Source organism: Alligator sinensis, unplaced genomic scaffold (genome assembly GCF_000455745.1).
Source record: "Alligator sinensis unplaced genomic scaffold, ASM45574v1 scaffold512_1, whole genome shotgun sequence".
Lineage (NCBI taxonomy): Eukaryota > Metazoa > Chordata > Crocodylia > Alligatoridae > Alligator > Alligator sinensis.
In genome coordinates, this window is record NW_005842063.1 from 365,054 (window position 1) to 379,520 (window position 14,467).

Here is a 14,467-nt window from a genome sequence, read left to right on the forward strand (position 1 = left end):
GAGCTGTGCTGGGTTCTCTACAGTTTGGCTACAACACCGGAGTCATCAATGCTCCACAGAAGGTAAGGGGCAAAAGATGGTGCGCGTCCAAACATCCCGCTGCCTTCATAGTCTGCAGAGCACCCCTAAGCGGACTACATGCGTGCACATGCTTCTTGGAAGACAGAGTGTACACCTATTGCAACATGATCATTGCACACTGCAACCTGATAGTCGGTTATTGCACTCTAGCACAACACCACATTAGCAAACAAACTGCCACGGCATGTGTGTGCATGGGCACGTACATGCGTGCACGCACACACACTAACATATCCATTGGTGTAACACAACACATGCGTGCTGCAATCCCACACCAAGCCTGGCTAAAATAGTACATCCTCTTAGGCAGCTTACCGGCTCTAATGAGATTTGTTAGGCAGTTATTTGGCTTCTGAAGTTCCCAGGAGAATTAAAGTTTCCTCTTCGTGTACTGTTCTGTTGAAGAATTCTGGGGGAGTCGGTCGGTGTTTGGCCTTTGTCAGCACTGGAAGAAGCTGTAGCCTACAACTGGGCTCCAAGCAAACCTAGCGGTATTTCACATCTAAGCTATGATTTCAGCCTTTCCTAAATGGGCTCTGCTGACCTTTCCTTGGAGGCAGTCTTGTCCCTGGAAGGGCAGTCAGCAGAGCCTGGTAGTCCACATGGAAACATGAAAATAGCCAGCCCCAGAAGAGCTGGTGGACAGTCACGCATAGATGGGGGAGCAGAGACAGACTAATTTGTGGCACATCTGCCAAAAAAGTTGGTCCCCACGGGTATGGAGCACCTGCTTTGTCATGAATGCAATTCTCATGAAGACGGGGATGGTGGAGCTGGTAACAGAGACAGGACTCGAGTGTCCTTACTGCATTGGTGTCAAAACATAGCTCGGGGTAGGTCTGGACAACAGGTGCTGGGAAGAGCAGCACCCCGTGAGTGCTGCACAGACTGCAGCCCTCACCTATTCTGTGGCAGACGGAAAAGGCCAAGTTCACACTTGCCCAGTGCAGGCAAAGTCCAGGCGCAGGGCAGTACTGGGGGTGATGGATGGGTTTGCAAAAGCAGGGCTAGCGGAGGGTGGCCAGGGATGCGACACTTCGAACATCTGCCTGAAGCTGCAGCACTCTCCCTCCCTGCTCCCCCCCGACTCCTTTCTGTCTGCTCAGCAAAAGTCCACCGAGTCCTGAGGAGCCAGGGGAGCCCCTGGAAAGCAGCTGACTGCAGCGGGAGGGGGAGCAGGGAGTGGAGCCTCTTGCTCAGCCAGGAGGTAACCTGATTTCCCCAGGTGCTGGGAGGCGATTACTTCCACTGCCTTAGCATCTCCTCTCCTGCCCTTCCCTGTGTGCACACCTTCCTGCCTGCTGGTTAGCAAATGCCCACACCCTCCCCTTGCCAAGCTGCCCGTTTAGATCAGGTGTCTGGATGCTTGGGCAGCTGAGTCATGGCCCAGATCTGCATCCTCATGCTGAGACGGTTGAATAAGCTGGGAGGGGAGAACCGATTGTGTGCTGTGAGCATGAGGATTGCGGTGGAACGGGACTGTTTTAAATCCAGGTTCATTTCACCTGCAGTCCAACAGGCCGAGGAGTCGGGGTTGGGGAAGGATGCTACTCGGCTCGTCTTCCGTGCCAGTCCACTTCTGGCATGTTGGCTCTGTGGCTGCATGAGCAGAGAAGGGGAAGAGCAGCGCAGGACTTGTTAGTGGCAAGCACTGCTGCGGAGGGGGTTGTTGGCTTCACTGGTGCCAGCCCTGATTCATACCAGCCTGCGGAGGTCGGACCCAGACCCACTACACACCGCGGTCCTTATTTACCCCCTGCACAAATAACTCCTTGCAGCTTCAGGAGGAGTTGTTTGTATCTGAGATGTGGGAGACCTGGATCCAGCAGTGGGGCCTGGAGGAGGGGACATGGTAGTGCCCCAGAGAGATGGGGAGAGCATCTGGGGTGGGGGGCAGGGGAACAGCAGTGTTTTGAGTGAGAAGCCCACAGCCGCGGGGCCCTGTGCTGGGTGGCTTGTTCCGCGGGTGCTGCAATTCCACCACCTCTATCGCTGTGAGCTGAGTGGTGGATTTTCAAATTAATCCAAAGGCCTCTGGTGCAAGGTGGGAATCCCATTGACAGGCAACAGGAGTTTGGCCACCATTCCCTACAGTAGTTTTTTCCCTTTAAATCTTGCTCATCATTATTTTCCATGACCCTGAGCGCTGGGACGTTCTGACAAGGTGCCAGCCTGCATGTGCCTGGGCCTCGAGGTTGCTTTGGAAAAAGCTCGGGCACCTTGCCCCAAAGCACAAGGTGTCGTGCCATTGTTATAACCCTAGAGATCTTGTGCAAGCTCTTGTTTTGTGCCACACACTGGCGACCCCTGCTTATCCGCCAGCGACTCCATGGGCCGTGCTTGGGCAGAAGAAGGACAAACGGGGACCTGAGTGCGGCAGGTCGGCTCCAAGAACCCAGCGTTCCAGCGTGGCAGAGAATTAACACATCAAAGCCTCTGCACACAATCCCAAATAATTAAAAACACCAAGGTAGACTTCACATGGCAAGAATATTAATCCTATTACCGGAGGGCTCGGCAGGCCAGCTGCACAGACCTCCTCGCATGGCATAACAGGGCCAGGGAAGTTGCCAACAGTTGCTCTTCCACCAGCCTCGCCCTCGCCAAGAGAAGCCCCGGGAAATGCCTCGGGGAAGGCTTGGGCCAGGAGGGGGAAACGTTCCTCTGTCTTGGAGCCAGACAGGCCTGCTGTGAGCGGCTGCAGAGCCCGTGCTGTACTGGCCCCTGGACCCGGGCAAAGGTAGCTGGCGGGTTTGTTCCTGCTGTGTCACTGCCACAGATGCGCTTGCGCTAAAGAAAGGGGCTGGGAAGTGAAGTCCAAGGAGGCTCTGCTGCCCCGAGAGCCCCTCGATGCTGTTATGCGGGGGCAGGCGGGGCCCGTTTCCTGCAAGCCAGGCCGCCTCCTGCCCCGGGGAAGGACAAAGGGCTGTGGGAACCTTGAGTAATCCTGAGTAATCCCTGCCTGGAAATCCGCACCAGGAGGGGTTGGTGTCTTGATGTACTGGTGCCTGTTAGGGCTGAGCCAGCCCACTGTGTACAGGAGGGAGGGGGGGAAATGGGACTTACCAGGCACGGGTGTTAATCACCCTCCTAGTCTTTGCTGTGTTACGTCTGTCTCCTCCTCCCCCAGCCTCTTCCCTGCCCATCCAGCTCTGCTGTGGCCCCAGAGTCGGCCTGCGCGGGTGCTGCATGGTTGGAGGAGCAGGAAGCTGAGGGCTGAAAGGGGAACGAGGGGTTCCCATCACTCTTGGTGCTGTGTAGCAAGCCTGGCTGGGCGCAGAGCTCCGCTTTGGCTACCAGGGGAGGGGGAGCTGGTAAAACTTTGGGCTCTGATCCCTGGGGAGAGGGCTGGGAAGAGTTAGCAGCTGCTGGGAGGCCAGGGCTGCAGCACTGGGAGGGGATGGAGGTATTCACAGCCATCAGCTCCAGGAAGCTCAGGCTCACAAAACAAGAGCTTGACATTCATCAAACCTTTTTATTTTTTTAATTTTTTTGGAAGATCTTGGCCTGTGGCCTGTCCCGGGTGCCAGCAGCCTGCCCCGCACCCAGGGTAGTGTTCCCAAGCAGCTGTGATCAGTTTGCCTTGACTCCGGAGCAGTGGCTGCTGCAGTGCAGGGCCCTAGCGGTGCTCTCTGTAGCAACCCGCAGGGGCAGAGGATTTGCCAGAAGCATGGAGAGCTGCTGGAGCAATTGCTCCTCTTAAACAGCAGGTTTTGTCACAGACAGACTGGGTACTTGCAGCCTCCTGGGTTCCTTTCAGTGGCTGACCAGGCCCCCCAGCACTGGATGGCCATTACTGCTACTAATGCAAGATGAGCTGGTATAGGAAGAGGGATCCGATGGCCTCTGCCCACAGTCACAGTGCTGAGGGGCGCTAGGAGCAGGAAGACCCAGCCCCTGGCCCCCTGGACTGTGACACAAGGAAACGTGGCTGCCCGGATCCACAGCTGCTGTACGTCAGCATTGCTCCGCCAACCCTAGCGGGGCTGTGCCTGCTGTACCCCAGCCAACGACCTGGGCTGGGGTGTCAAAAATGCTTAAAACTTGGATGAGAAGAGAGTCAAAGTCTCTCCTCCTTCCAAATGGGCCCGTTATGCAATGCAAGCAGAGCAATACCTGGGTCCTTGTCTCTTCAAGAGATTCCCCACCCTCCGTTGCCTAAACACCTGCTCTCGTTCCTGGGTGGTGGTGGTTTGTTTGTTTGAGCTGATAAGCCGGGGGTGATGCATGTTGGCAAATATGTGAAGTCATCTGCCCTGGGGACTGGCAGAGAGAGCTGCAGGATCAGGTCTAGCCAGGGACGATCCTGCCCGGAGCTGGAGGCTGGACACCGTGACCTCCTGTGGTCCCCTCCAGCCCCGTTCGGCTCCTTGCTCACGCAAGCAAAATCTGTCGGGATGGTTTGGCGGGGGCAGAATCCCTGGCAGAAAATTTTCCGTTGAAATGTTTCCAGTTGGAAAATGGCTTTTTAGCAAACCAGAAAAAAATGATAGAACAATACTCTGCTGGTGTCAAATATTCGGTTTTCATTGAGAAGACTTTTGGGACTTAAAACATTTTGTTTTTAAACCAAATTATTATTATTTTTTAAAACGATCCTTCCCCAAGTGCTTTGAAGAGTACAAGGAAGAAAAGCATCCTTTCCCAGCCGTCAGCGCTGGCAGGACAAGGAGAAGCCAGGGGTTTGCTATGCAGGCTAAGAGCTCACCAGGACATGGGAGGGGTTGCCGTCTCCAGTCACTTATCATGCAGACTTCCCGTTTCTCCGGTTTGCCTTGCCCCGGGCCACCCTGGGGGGCTGAGGACCAGCAGGCTGGGGGAGGGGAAAGGGGAGCAGGAGCCCGACAGCCGGGCAGCGCAGGGGGAGAAGGAGCCGGGCAGGAGGAAGCGCAGACACGGGGTGAAGAGCGGGCAGCCCGCCATGTAGCACCCAGAGGGGGTGAGTAAAGGGACCTGGTCCTCCGGCTCTGTCTGTCGTGGCCCCGTGACACTGACCCCCTCCTCCGCAGGCAATGGCGCGTTGCGTGGAGGGAGCTGGGATGGACGGGCAGAGCCGACAGTGTCTGGCACAGCTGGAGGGAGAGGGGCACTGCGCGCTCTGTTCGCCGAAGAGAAACTGGTGCCTGGTATTGAGGTGCAGGAATTTTGTTTCTCTGCCTTTACCGTTCACAGCACGGTCGCCCTGGCACGGCTGCGTGGTGGGACCCGGCCGTGCCCTGGCAGCGCCTGAGCAGCTCGGCCTTTGCCATTTTGGTAAATGGAGGCCAGTTTGTGACACACCCAGACAAGCAGCGCCTGCGCCTGCGCCTCCAGCCCAGGACAGCTGGCTGCGGCTCACCCTCCCTCGGTGACTCCTTTCCAGCCCTGCTTGGCACAGCAAGAGCACGCAGGGCACTTACCAAATACCGGCTTTAGCCGAGGCTGTTTAAACTGCTCAGAAAACTGGTTTGTTGCTGGCAACCAGCACTGGTGCTTGCTGTATTTGTATGCGTGTGACTCAGCCCGGGCTGGGTTTTCCATGCAGGAACTACGCCTCTTCACCCAGCCCCTGGGCACGTCACCAGGCCGCTGCCGCAGTCTGGTCCTCAGCCATTCCCGGCTCCTCCAGGAACAACCTCCATCCACCCACCCACTTTCCTTGATACGTTCTTCTGCCCCCGGCCCTTCCACGTGTGCTGTGGGTTGTAGCCTGGCTTTGCTTTGCATGGGTCTGCCAGCAGCTGCCCTCACCTGACTCTTCTTATCAGACCTAGGGGTTGGGATGGCCCACGTGCTGATGCAAGTCAAAGGGCTTCAGATCTTACTACATCGCAGGTTTCCCATAAAATCTCCCCTTCTCTCCTGTTTTACTGAGACAGTCCATTAGAAACAGGGCACAGCACAGATCCCTCACATGCCTTACGTACCTCGACACTTGCTTGGAGATTAGTGACCTCAGCAGCTGCCTCAGAAGAAGCACAAAAGCCTGAACGAGGCTTTTCCAGGACAAAAAGTGCATTTTGGTTATGGGAATAGGCCAGTGCGTTTCAGTGGGACAGAGTCGGTTTTAAATGCTGAGCGTAGGCAGGAGCATGTAGATCTAAAACTGTATGTCTAGCAACAGCTGCCTTGCCAATGACTTCCAGCCTTTGTGGCTTCAGAACAAAATTGCATCCTTGTTAATATTAGAAAATTAGTCTTTCAGCACTTAATAAAGATAGTGAGAACTTTTATAAAACGCAAGCCAACATTTTCTAAAAACAGGAGGCTGACAGTTTCCTAAGCTGGCACTTAGAGACCAGAGAATGACCTTTTCAAAGCACCAAAATGACTTAGGAACACTATCACCTATCGACTTCAGACAACGGATATTGCCGAGGCAGTCGAAGTATGTTGGTGGTCTTGCTTTGTAGAAGTTCAAGGCAATGGTCACAACTATAGCATTAATTAATAAGCCACGTGCTCAGGTTCCCATTCCTCCGTTAGGATGGTTGTTAGTGAGGCCTTGAGTATTTTAAGTTTGAAACTTCTTTAGTAAGGAAGTAGAGAGCCAGAGACATGAAAAGGAACACGTGACAGTCTGCATTTGGCAGTCTGATCATTTCTCTGTCCAAATCATTGCTTCTGTCCCTGCAAGACGAGCCCCAGCAGCTCCAGCGCCAAAACGTGCTGAAAATAAAGCAGGGAAGAAACTCCAAGGCAACTTGCAGGTCCTTGGCCTCTCCTAAGCGGACAGGGGGACCTAATCAGGCTGGATCCCCTCGGGCAGCATCTCGCCCTTGGCGAGGAACCTCACCTTTCCCCCTTCGTGACAGCAGCAACCTCTGAGCTCTCTGCATGTGTCATGTGTCAGCAGGGCAGGGCGAGACCAGAACCTGCCTGGCTGCATTTCCACATACATCACCTGCCGCTTCCCGGGCAGCCGTGGTCCTGCCGGCCTGGCCTGGCTCAGGGAAACTGGTTTGGTGACTTCCACCTAGCGGAGGGAAAGGGTTGTTGGCACCACTAAGCTGCAGAGCAGTCTGCCGTCTGAGCGGAGCGCTTTCTCCATGACGTACCAGCTTGTGACCACGGAGGAGACAGGCCAAACCGCGTGACTGGAGCACATGGGCCATGCCTGGGAGGAAGCCTGGAGCCTGTAGATGGCAGGGCCGAGGCCTGGGAATTTGTGGCATTTGCAGGTGTAGATGGAATCGAAACTGGAACAGAAGGGGGTGGGGAGGGGGAGGCAGTGTAACGAACCAGGAGTTAATTGCTGTGGCAAGCACCGGGGTTAAAGGTCATTGTGCACGTTGGTCTAATGCTGGACAGCAGTTCTCCTTTTTCACGTTAGTCCAGTTTGCAGGGGCAAGAATACGCTGCAGTTCTGCAGGGCTTTCCCAGAGCAGCCTCCAAGGCCGCATGCAGGTGAGAGCGGCCGTGCGGTCCGTGGTGCTGCCGACACGTCTCCGGTGCCACAGACCTCACATTCAACTGTTCTCCGTGCTGCAAGGTAGCAGCGTGGGATACTCAGGGGTCAAAAACACCTGCGCAAAAAAACAAGCGGAGCAGCGCACGCGTGGGCAGCACGCGCTGCTCACACCCGGAGCCTGGCCGGCCAGAGACACACTCGAGCCAGGCTCCGCGTGGCAGGTTGGTCACTGCTGCAGCCCCAAGATGCCCCCAGGACCCCAGGTAAGGCTGCTGGAGCCAGCCCAGTGCTGGCCCGAGCCTCCCCTACCCCACCTGGGGTAACCTGCTGCATGCCAGAGGGCGCGTGGCACAGGCGCTCCCCAGGGACGAGTAGCAATGGCCCAAGGCGCGCTGCAGCTAGTTGTCGCTGGGGAACCAAACGTCCACACCGTGCGTGGATGCAGCCCAAGAGTTTTTCCAACCTACATATCCAGGAAGTTTTTTGTGCTGGTGTCCCTGTGCCGAGGACCTCTTGGAGCCGCTTCAGTCATCATGGGGGTGCGGGAATTTGGGGGGCCAGGGTGGGACACAGAAAAGGCACCGAATAACACAGAGCAGAGCACAGCAGGACTATTCCTTTAATCCTGCTGCCATCCGCAACCCTTCAAATCCTGCTTAATCCCACATCGGGGACAGCGAGATCTAAACCAGGACAGCTTACGGCTGAATGAAATGGGGCAGAACCACCCCCAATTAGCTTTAGCTTTGGCTTCCCACAAGCTCCCGTTACCGCGGAAGCCCTGGCTGCGTAAGTCCCCACCTCGGCTACCCTTTGGTCTGGGTTCTGGGGCGAAGTGGCTGGGCTGGGAGGAAGAGTGCAGAGGAATGGGCTGGTCACGGATCGGTTCCTGCAAGTGGCATGTTTTTCTGCCCGATTTATTGCAAAACACTTTCTCCTCCTCCGGCTGGAGTCTGGCAGGGCCGGGCTGTGTCTGCTCCTGCCGAGGGCTCCTTATTCCAGCAAGACTATTTTGCCTCCCGCGGGACCTGGGCACGGGGCTTAGAACTCACCTAGGCCTGTGTCCTCAAGGCATTGAAGGGCCTGACTGCCTGGTAGGGTGGGCCCTGTGACGGCGAATACATCCCGAATGGCAAGGCACTCGAATCCTGCAGTGACAGGGCACGTAGGGCCCCCATCAGTAGAAGGATGAGCGTATGGCTATTTTTTGCTGTAATATTGCAGTTTTTGGAGTTTTTATATTTATAGTGGGAGGTCATCGTGCAGGGGTGTTTCATGCCGTGGTACAGTGAAGTGTGGCCGCATCCCTGTAGCTCGTGGGTGGAAAGTGGGATGTGTGTCACCTTGGCCTTGTGCTGGCCTGCTGCGGAGAGCTGAGCGTCCGTGGAGGAGAGCTAGAAGAGCAGACGCCGGTGCCTCCCGCTAACGGGTGTGATTTCCTTGCAGGTGATTGAAGAGTTCTACAACCAGACCTGGCTATATCGGTACCAGGAGCCCATCACCCCCTCCACCCTCACCACTCTGTGGTCCCTCTCCGTGGCTATATTCTCGGTCGGAGGGATGGTTGGATCTTTCTCAGTTGGGCTGTTCGTCAATCGCCTTGGCCGGTAAGCACTGTGCACGCTGGAGCCGTCCTGTCCGCCCAGCTGCTCCGGTGGCCCCATCCATCCATCCATCCATCCCTGCAGTGTCTGCACCCTCACTCCACTCCCTCGAGGTAGGGCAGGATCTCACCTTCCCTTGAGGGCTGCCCCTCTCTCCCGGACCCCCACGCATACACATTTCTCCCCTTGAAGCTTGCCTTGCCCAGTGCCTTCAGCACAGCCATCTCCTGCTCTGGCCCACCACTTCACCAGTTCTTACTGCCTTTCCCTCGAGGTCTTCCTGAGCCAGACGCAGACTCTCGGAGCAAAGGAGCAATTTTGCCAGGCCCCTACCCTGCCCCTGCCCGTGCTTGGTCCCCTCCCCCTGGTCTCAGTCTGCAGAGCAGAGGCAGTGCTCAGGTGTCTGCAAGTGAAACGCATGCAGTGGGTGCCAGAAAGGAGAGGCTGAGGCGCAGGAAGAGTCGCCGACTTACCCACAATCACGTGGGGATTTCCAGAGGCAGGAACAGAATCCTAACCCACCGACCGGCACGCACAGCCAGCCCTCAGCTGATTTGTCACCATTTGCTTTGGGATCCAGTGATTCTTCCTGTTCCTGTTTTCTCAAGGGCTGGGGCTGCTCCAGAGCTCACAACCCCGTCCACCAGACCAAACGTTTGTAGTCTGTCCCACGTGAGCGCCTCTCCAGCTCTCTGCAGTCTGAAATCCATTCATGTCAAGTAAAGCTGCACTCTGTTCTGGTCCTCAGGGCAACATCTGTTGAGAGACCTCATGAAGGGGAGCATCGTCTCTCTCAGTGAACAGACCCAGTGTCTGTATTCGTCAGGGCTGCACAGTGTCTTGCGTGCACATTAGATAAAGGCGGAGGAGCTCAGGAGTTCGTCCCTCCTCGTTGTTGAGTCCTGCTTGTATTCCAGCCCCGTGCGCTCCCAGCACCAGGAGCGTTCTCTGCTTCAACATCACAGGGGAGGCAGATGAGACCCACCAGCTAGACTCTGCTTGTTGTCAGTGTCTTAGATCATTGCAAGCAGTCCTTTGAGAAATGACTGGTTTGGTCCAGTTTTGTATTCCCCTCCCACCCCTCTCCACAAAAAGGATGTGCACAAATTGGAGAGTCCAGCAGAAAGCAACAAAAATGGTTTGAGGGCTGGGGAAAGACTGAGGGACCTGGGCTGATTGAGTCTGCAGAAGGGAAGACCGAGGGGGGTTGAATAGCAGCCGTCACCTCCCTGCAGGGGGGCTGCAAAGAGGATGGAGCTGGGCTGTTCTCGGTGGGGGCAGGTGACAGGACAAGGAGCAATGGGCTCAGGCTGCAGCAAGGGAGGTTGAGGTTCCACACTGGACCAGGCTCCCCAGAGAGGTGGTGCAGTCTCCATCCTTGGAGGTTTTCAAAACCCAGCTAGACCAGGCTTTGGCTGGGATGCTGTAGTTGGGGCTGGTCCTGCTTGGAGCAGGGGTTGGACTAGATGGGACCCCCTGAGCTCCCTTCCAGCCCTCAATGTCTGTGATTCCATGAAAGCAAGTGGAGCTATTTGGCCCTTTGTGATCTGTTCACCCCCTTTTGCCTTCTGTGCCTCTTGCTCAGGGGAACAGTCTTTTCGATGTCATGTCCAGCTTCTCCGTCCTGCTCTCTCTCATACACAGGTTCTGCACTGGCCAGAGCCTCACTGACTCTTTCTATGCTTACAGTTCACAACTAGGCTTTGGGAACTGTCCTCTCTGCTTTCCACCAAGAACTTAAGCTGTTGGCTTAACCAGCCTAGTGGCACCTCTTGGATGCAGCTTTGCCCACGCTTGCAGTGCTGCTGGTCTGACCTCCTCCAAAACCTTTCTTCCCCAGACGGAACTCCATGCTGATGTCCAACGCTCTCGCTTTCTTGGCGGCCATCCTGATGGGATTCTCCAAGATAGCTTACTCCTTCGAGATGCTGATCCTTGGCCGCTTCATCATTGGGCTGTATTCTGGTCTCACCACTGGGTTCGTGCCCATGTACGTGGGTGAAGTGTCCCCCACAAAGCTTCGGGGAGCTCTTGGAACTTTCCACCAGCTTGGCATTGTCGTGGGCATCCTTATTGCACAAGTGAGTGTTTCTCAAAGGTACCCGCTGCTGCACGGTCCTGTCTGTCACTGGCAGGTGTACCACTTCCAACGGGCCCGGATGCTTTGCCTGGGTAATTCTGAGTTGGTGAGCAGCTGAAGTTTTCCTCAGCCATAGCCGAAATGGGTGTAGGTGCTCTCAGACAGAGAGGTTTACATAACAGCCCAGCTCCTTGCTGTGCTACACACTTGCTGGGTTGTCCTTTGGCAAGTCATTTAATCTCTTAGAAGTTCACTTCCCCTCCAGTGAAGCAGCTGTAATGCTGCTCCATTTGTCTTTACTATTTAGTATCCTGGCCTTCTGGAGAGCTCTTGTTCTTGAGCTCTGTCCACATGGTCTCATTATGGCCTGGTGCACGGGGGGAATGACAGAGTTCCCAGTCCTATGTGGTCTGGGACCTGTAGGGGAAGATGAGTCTGGTGGCGGAGCATGCAGTGGGCTTTGCATGCACTATTGTTCCCTGGCAGTGCACAGGGGATCAGGGAGCCAGTGTGATCCAGGATCTTCCTGCTGGGGTGACGAATGTGTGAGCGTTACTTGATGCTTGTGTCAGTTGTCTACAGCTCCTGGTTTTGCAGCTGGGGCGGTGTTGTGCCCCTGACAATGACACAACACGGCTCTCCATTAGCCTTCTAACTAAAGAAGGGGTGGTGGAGCCAGGCACGCTGCGTGGCTAACCAGGGTTGTCTCTGCAGGTGTTCGGTCTGGACGTGATCATGGGGAACGATTCGCTCTGGCCGCTGCTGCTGGGCTTCACCTTTCTCCCATCCTTGATGCAGTGCATCATTCTGCCATTCGCCCCAGAAAGCCCCAGGTTCCTCCTTATAAACCGCAACGAGGAGAACAAGGCCAAGAGTGGTGAGTGAGTCTCCCCAGCCCTATGACACTGTCCCAGGGCTTGGGCCCCTCGCTGTTCCTAACCTCTCCATTCCCCGCTCCTCACAGTCCTGAAGAAGCTCAGGGGGACGACGGACGTCAGCAGCGACCTCCAGGAGATGAAGGAAGAGAGCCGACAGATGATGAGGGAGAAGAAGGTCACCATCATGGAGCTTTTCCGCTCGCCTATGTATCGGCAGCCGATCCTCATTGCTATCGTGCTCCAGTTGTCCCAGCAGCTCTCCGGGATCAATGCAGTGAGTGAGCTGTGCTGGCAGATCCCTTGCAAAGGTGGCTCGCAGCCTGCCTGCCCGTTCTGCAGCCGCCCAGGGGCCTGTCTGGAGTCACACGGGGACACCGCGGCTCCCAGAATAGAACTCCTGCCCACAGCCCTGCCCACTTGACCACGCGCCTTGCTCCGGACAGCATCGCTCCTGTCACTGCACCCGTGGCACTAATGCTTTGCACACCCTGAGCCCAGGACGGGCTCAGCTGCAGTTTTCCCCCTATCATTTATTTCTGTATATATGTGCACAACTGGCTTTGATTGCTGAGGGTGTGCGGGCTCAGTGCCAGAATTGGCCCAGGCCAGCTCCAAGGAGCCCTCGTCTGGTGCCTGCTGGGTTTGCTCACTGGATGTTGCTTTGTTTTGTAGGTTTTCTACTATTCTACTAGCATCTTTGAAAAGTCAGGTGTGCAGCAGCCAGTCTACGCTACCATCGGCTCTGGGGTGGTGAACACAGCTTTCACGGTTGTCTCGGTGAGTGTCTGTTGTGCAGTCCTCCCCTCCCGCTGCCTGCCCACAACTCATCACAGTGAGGGCAGTGCTAGTGTAGGTCTGGACAAAAGCAAGTCCCATTGAGAGCAAGAATCTGCCCAAACATGACCATACCTAGCAGTACTACAGCAGTTTTATCCAGAGATCTCAGTTTTTTGAGATCATACAGCTAATGGCCTGAGAGGTCAAGCCCCTCCTGCCCCCACTGCCCCTTCCCAAGGCTACATGGTGAAAAACAGCAGTGGAGCGGGGCCTTCGGACTCTGCCGATAAGCCCGCCGCTCTCCGTTCTGCAAGAGTCTGCCTGTGAAGTGTCCTTAGAGAATGGTAACCTTTGGCTGAGCCCCTCTCCTCTCCTCTCCTCTCCTCACCTCCCTCTGCCACCGGAGCAGGAGTCCTCCCTTCGCTTGACAGACCTCATCTCCACTGGACTTCCCGTTGAAGACCGACTTCCCTTCCACCCGCAGGCCAAACGCCTGCCTGCTGTGTGCCTGCCTGTCCCCTCGTTGCTGCACCCATCGTTATGTCCCAGGCCCCTGGCATTGCTCGTTGCCGTGCCTTGCCCATTGTTTGCTTTTCACCCTGACCACATTAGCATCTTGGGGCTGTTGATGCTGTGGTTGCCTTGCCCTGTTCTGGACTGCCACCTGCCTGGGAAGCACAGACAGGTTCAGGGCAGAGCGTGATGCAGGTCCGCAGCAAGGGTTATCCATGCTGTAATGAGTGCTCGTCTTCTTCCTGGCAGCTCTTCGTGGTGGAGCGGGCTGGACGCAGGACTCTCCACCTGGTTGGCCTGGCAGGGATGGGAGGCTGTGCCGTGCTCATGACCATTGCCTTGGTGCTGCTGGTGAGTCACTGCTCCAGAAAACTGCTCTGCAGGCACAAACCCTGGGCTACCGCCACATGCCGAGAGCCAAGGGGTGCTGTGGACTTCCCCCCTAGGCGGTGGGTCAGGGAGCCAGCAGAAGGGGACGCCCTTCCCAAGGGGTCACGGGATGTGGCAGAGCTGCACATGCCAATGCCACGAGTCCATGGCTTGGCAGGGTCTCAGCTCTGGAGGACAGTAATATTGGGACAGCTGTGCTCCCTGCTGCAGAGGCAGGGCCTTGCTCTGCCCACACCCAGCACGTGCCTCTGGCCCTGCCAAACGCTGCAGCTCATCACCCAGCCGGTGGGAAGCTGCTGGCGGCCATTTGTCACAGAAACGTGCAGCTTGTTTGGAAACAACAATGTCCTTTTCTCCCTGCCCTGACCTAGGAAAAAATGGCTTGGATGTCCTACATCAGCATCGTCGCCATCTTCGGGTTCGTGGCTTTCTTCGAGATTGGTCCAGGGCCCATCCCGTGGTTTATTGTGGCTGAACTGTTTAGCCAGGGCCCTCGTCCTGCTGCCTTCGCCGTGGCGGGTTTATCCAACTGGACCTCGAACTTCCTTGTGGGCATGAGCTTCCAGTACATTGAGGTAACTGCTCTCGTGCGGGGGTCCGGGGCTCCTCGTGCTGTGGAGATGGGGCTGGTGGCAGCCACGTGGGCAGTTCAGTGCCTCCAGGGGGGCTGGAAATGTGGACGTGTGAACTGCAGGTGGGGCTAGTCTTGGAGCCTGCATCCAGATCTGGATTTGGCTTTTGCTCCTGTCTGGGG

The 14,467-nt window shown here is 56.2% G+C and overlaps 1 protein-coding gene across 1 annotated transcript in view; it reads left to right on the forward strand.

Annotated features, from left to right (window-relative positions):
- Positions 1-14,467, forward strand: part of SLC2A1 (solute carrier family 2 member 1) — a 42,232-nt gene that overhangs the window by 24,480 nt on the left and 3,285 nt on the right. The window contains exons 2-9 of the mRNA XM_006023225.3: positions 4-62; positions 8,918-9,078; positions 10,916-11,156; positions 11,870-12,032; positions 12,120-12,307; positions 12,706-12,810; positions 13,573-13,674; positions 14,085-14,288. Coding sequence (XP_006023287.1) covers positions 4-62; positions 8,918-9,078; positions 10,916-11,156; positions 11,870-12,032; positions 12,120-12,307; positions 12,706-12,810; positions 13,573-13,674; positions 14,085-14,288 — 1,223 coding nt within the window. The remainder of the gene's footprint in view (positions 1-3; positions 63-8,917; positions 9,079-10,915; positions 11,157-11,869; positions 12,033-12,119; positions 12,308-12,705; positions 12,811-13,572; positions 13,675-14,084; positions 14,289-14,467) is intronic.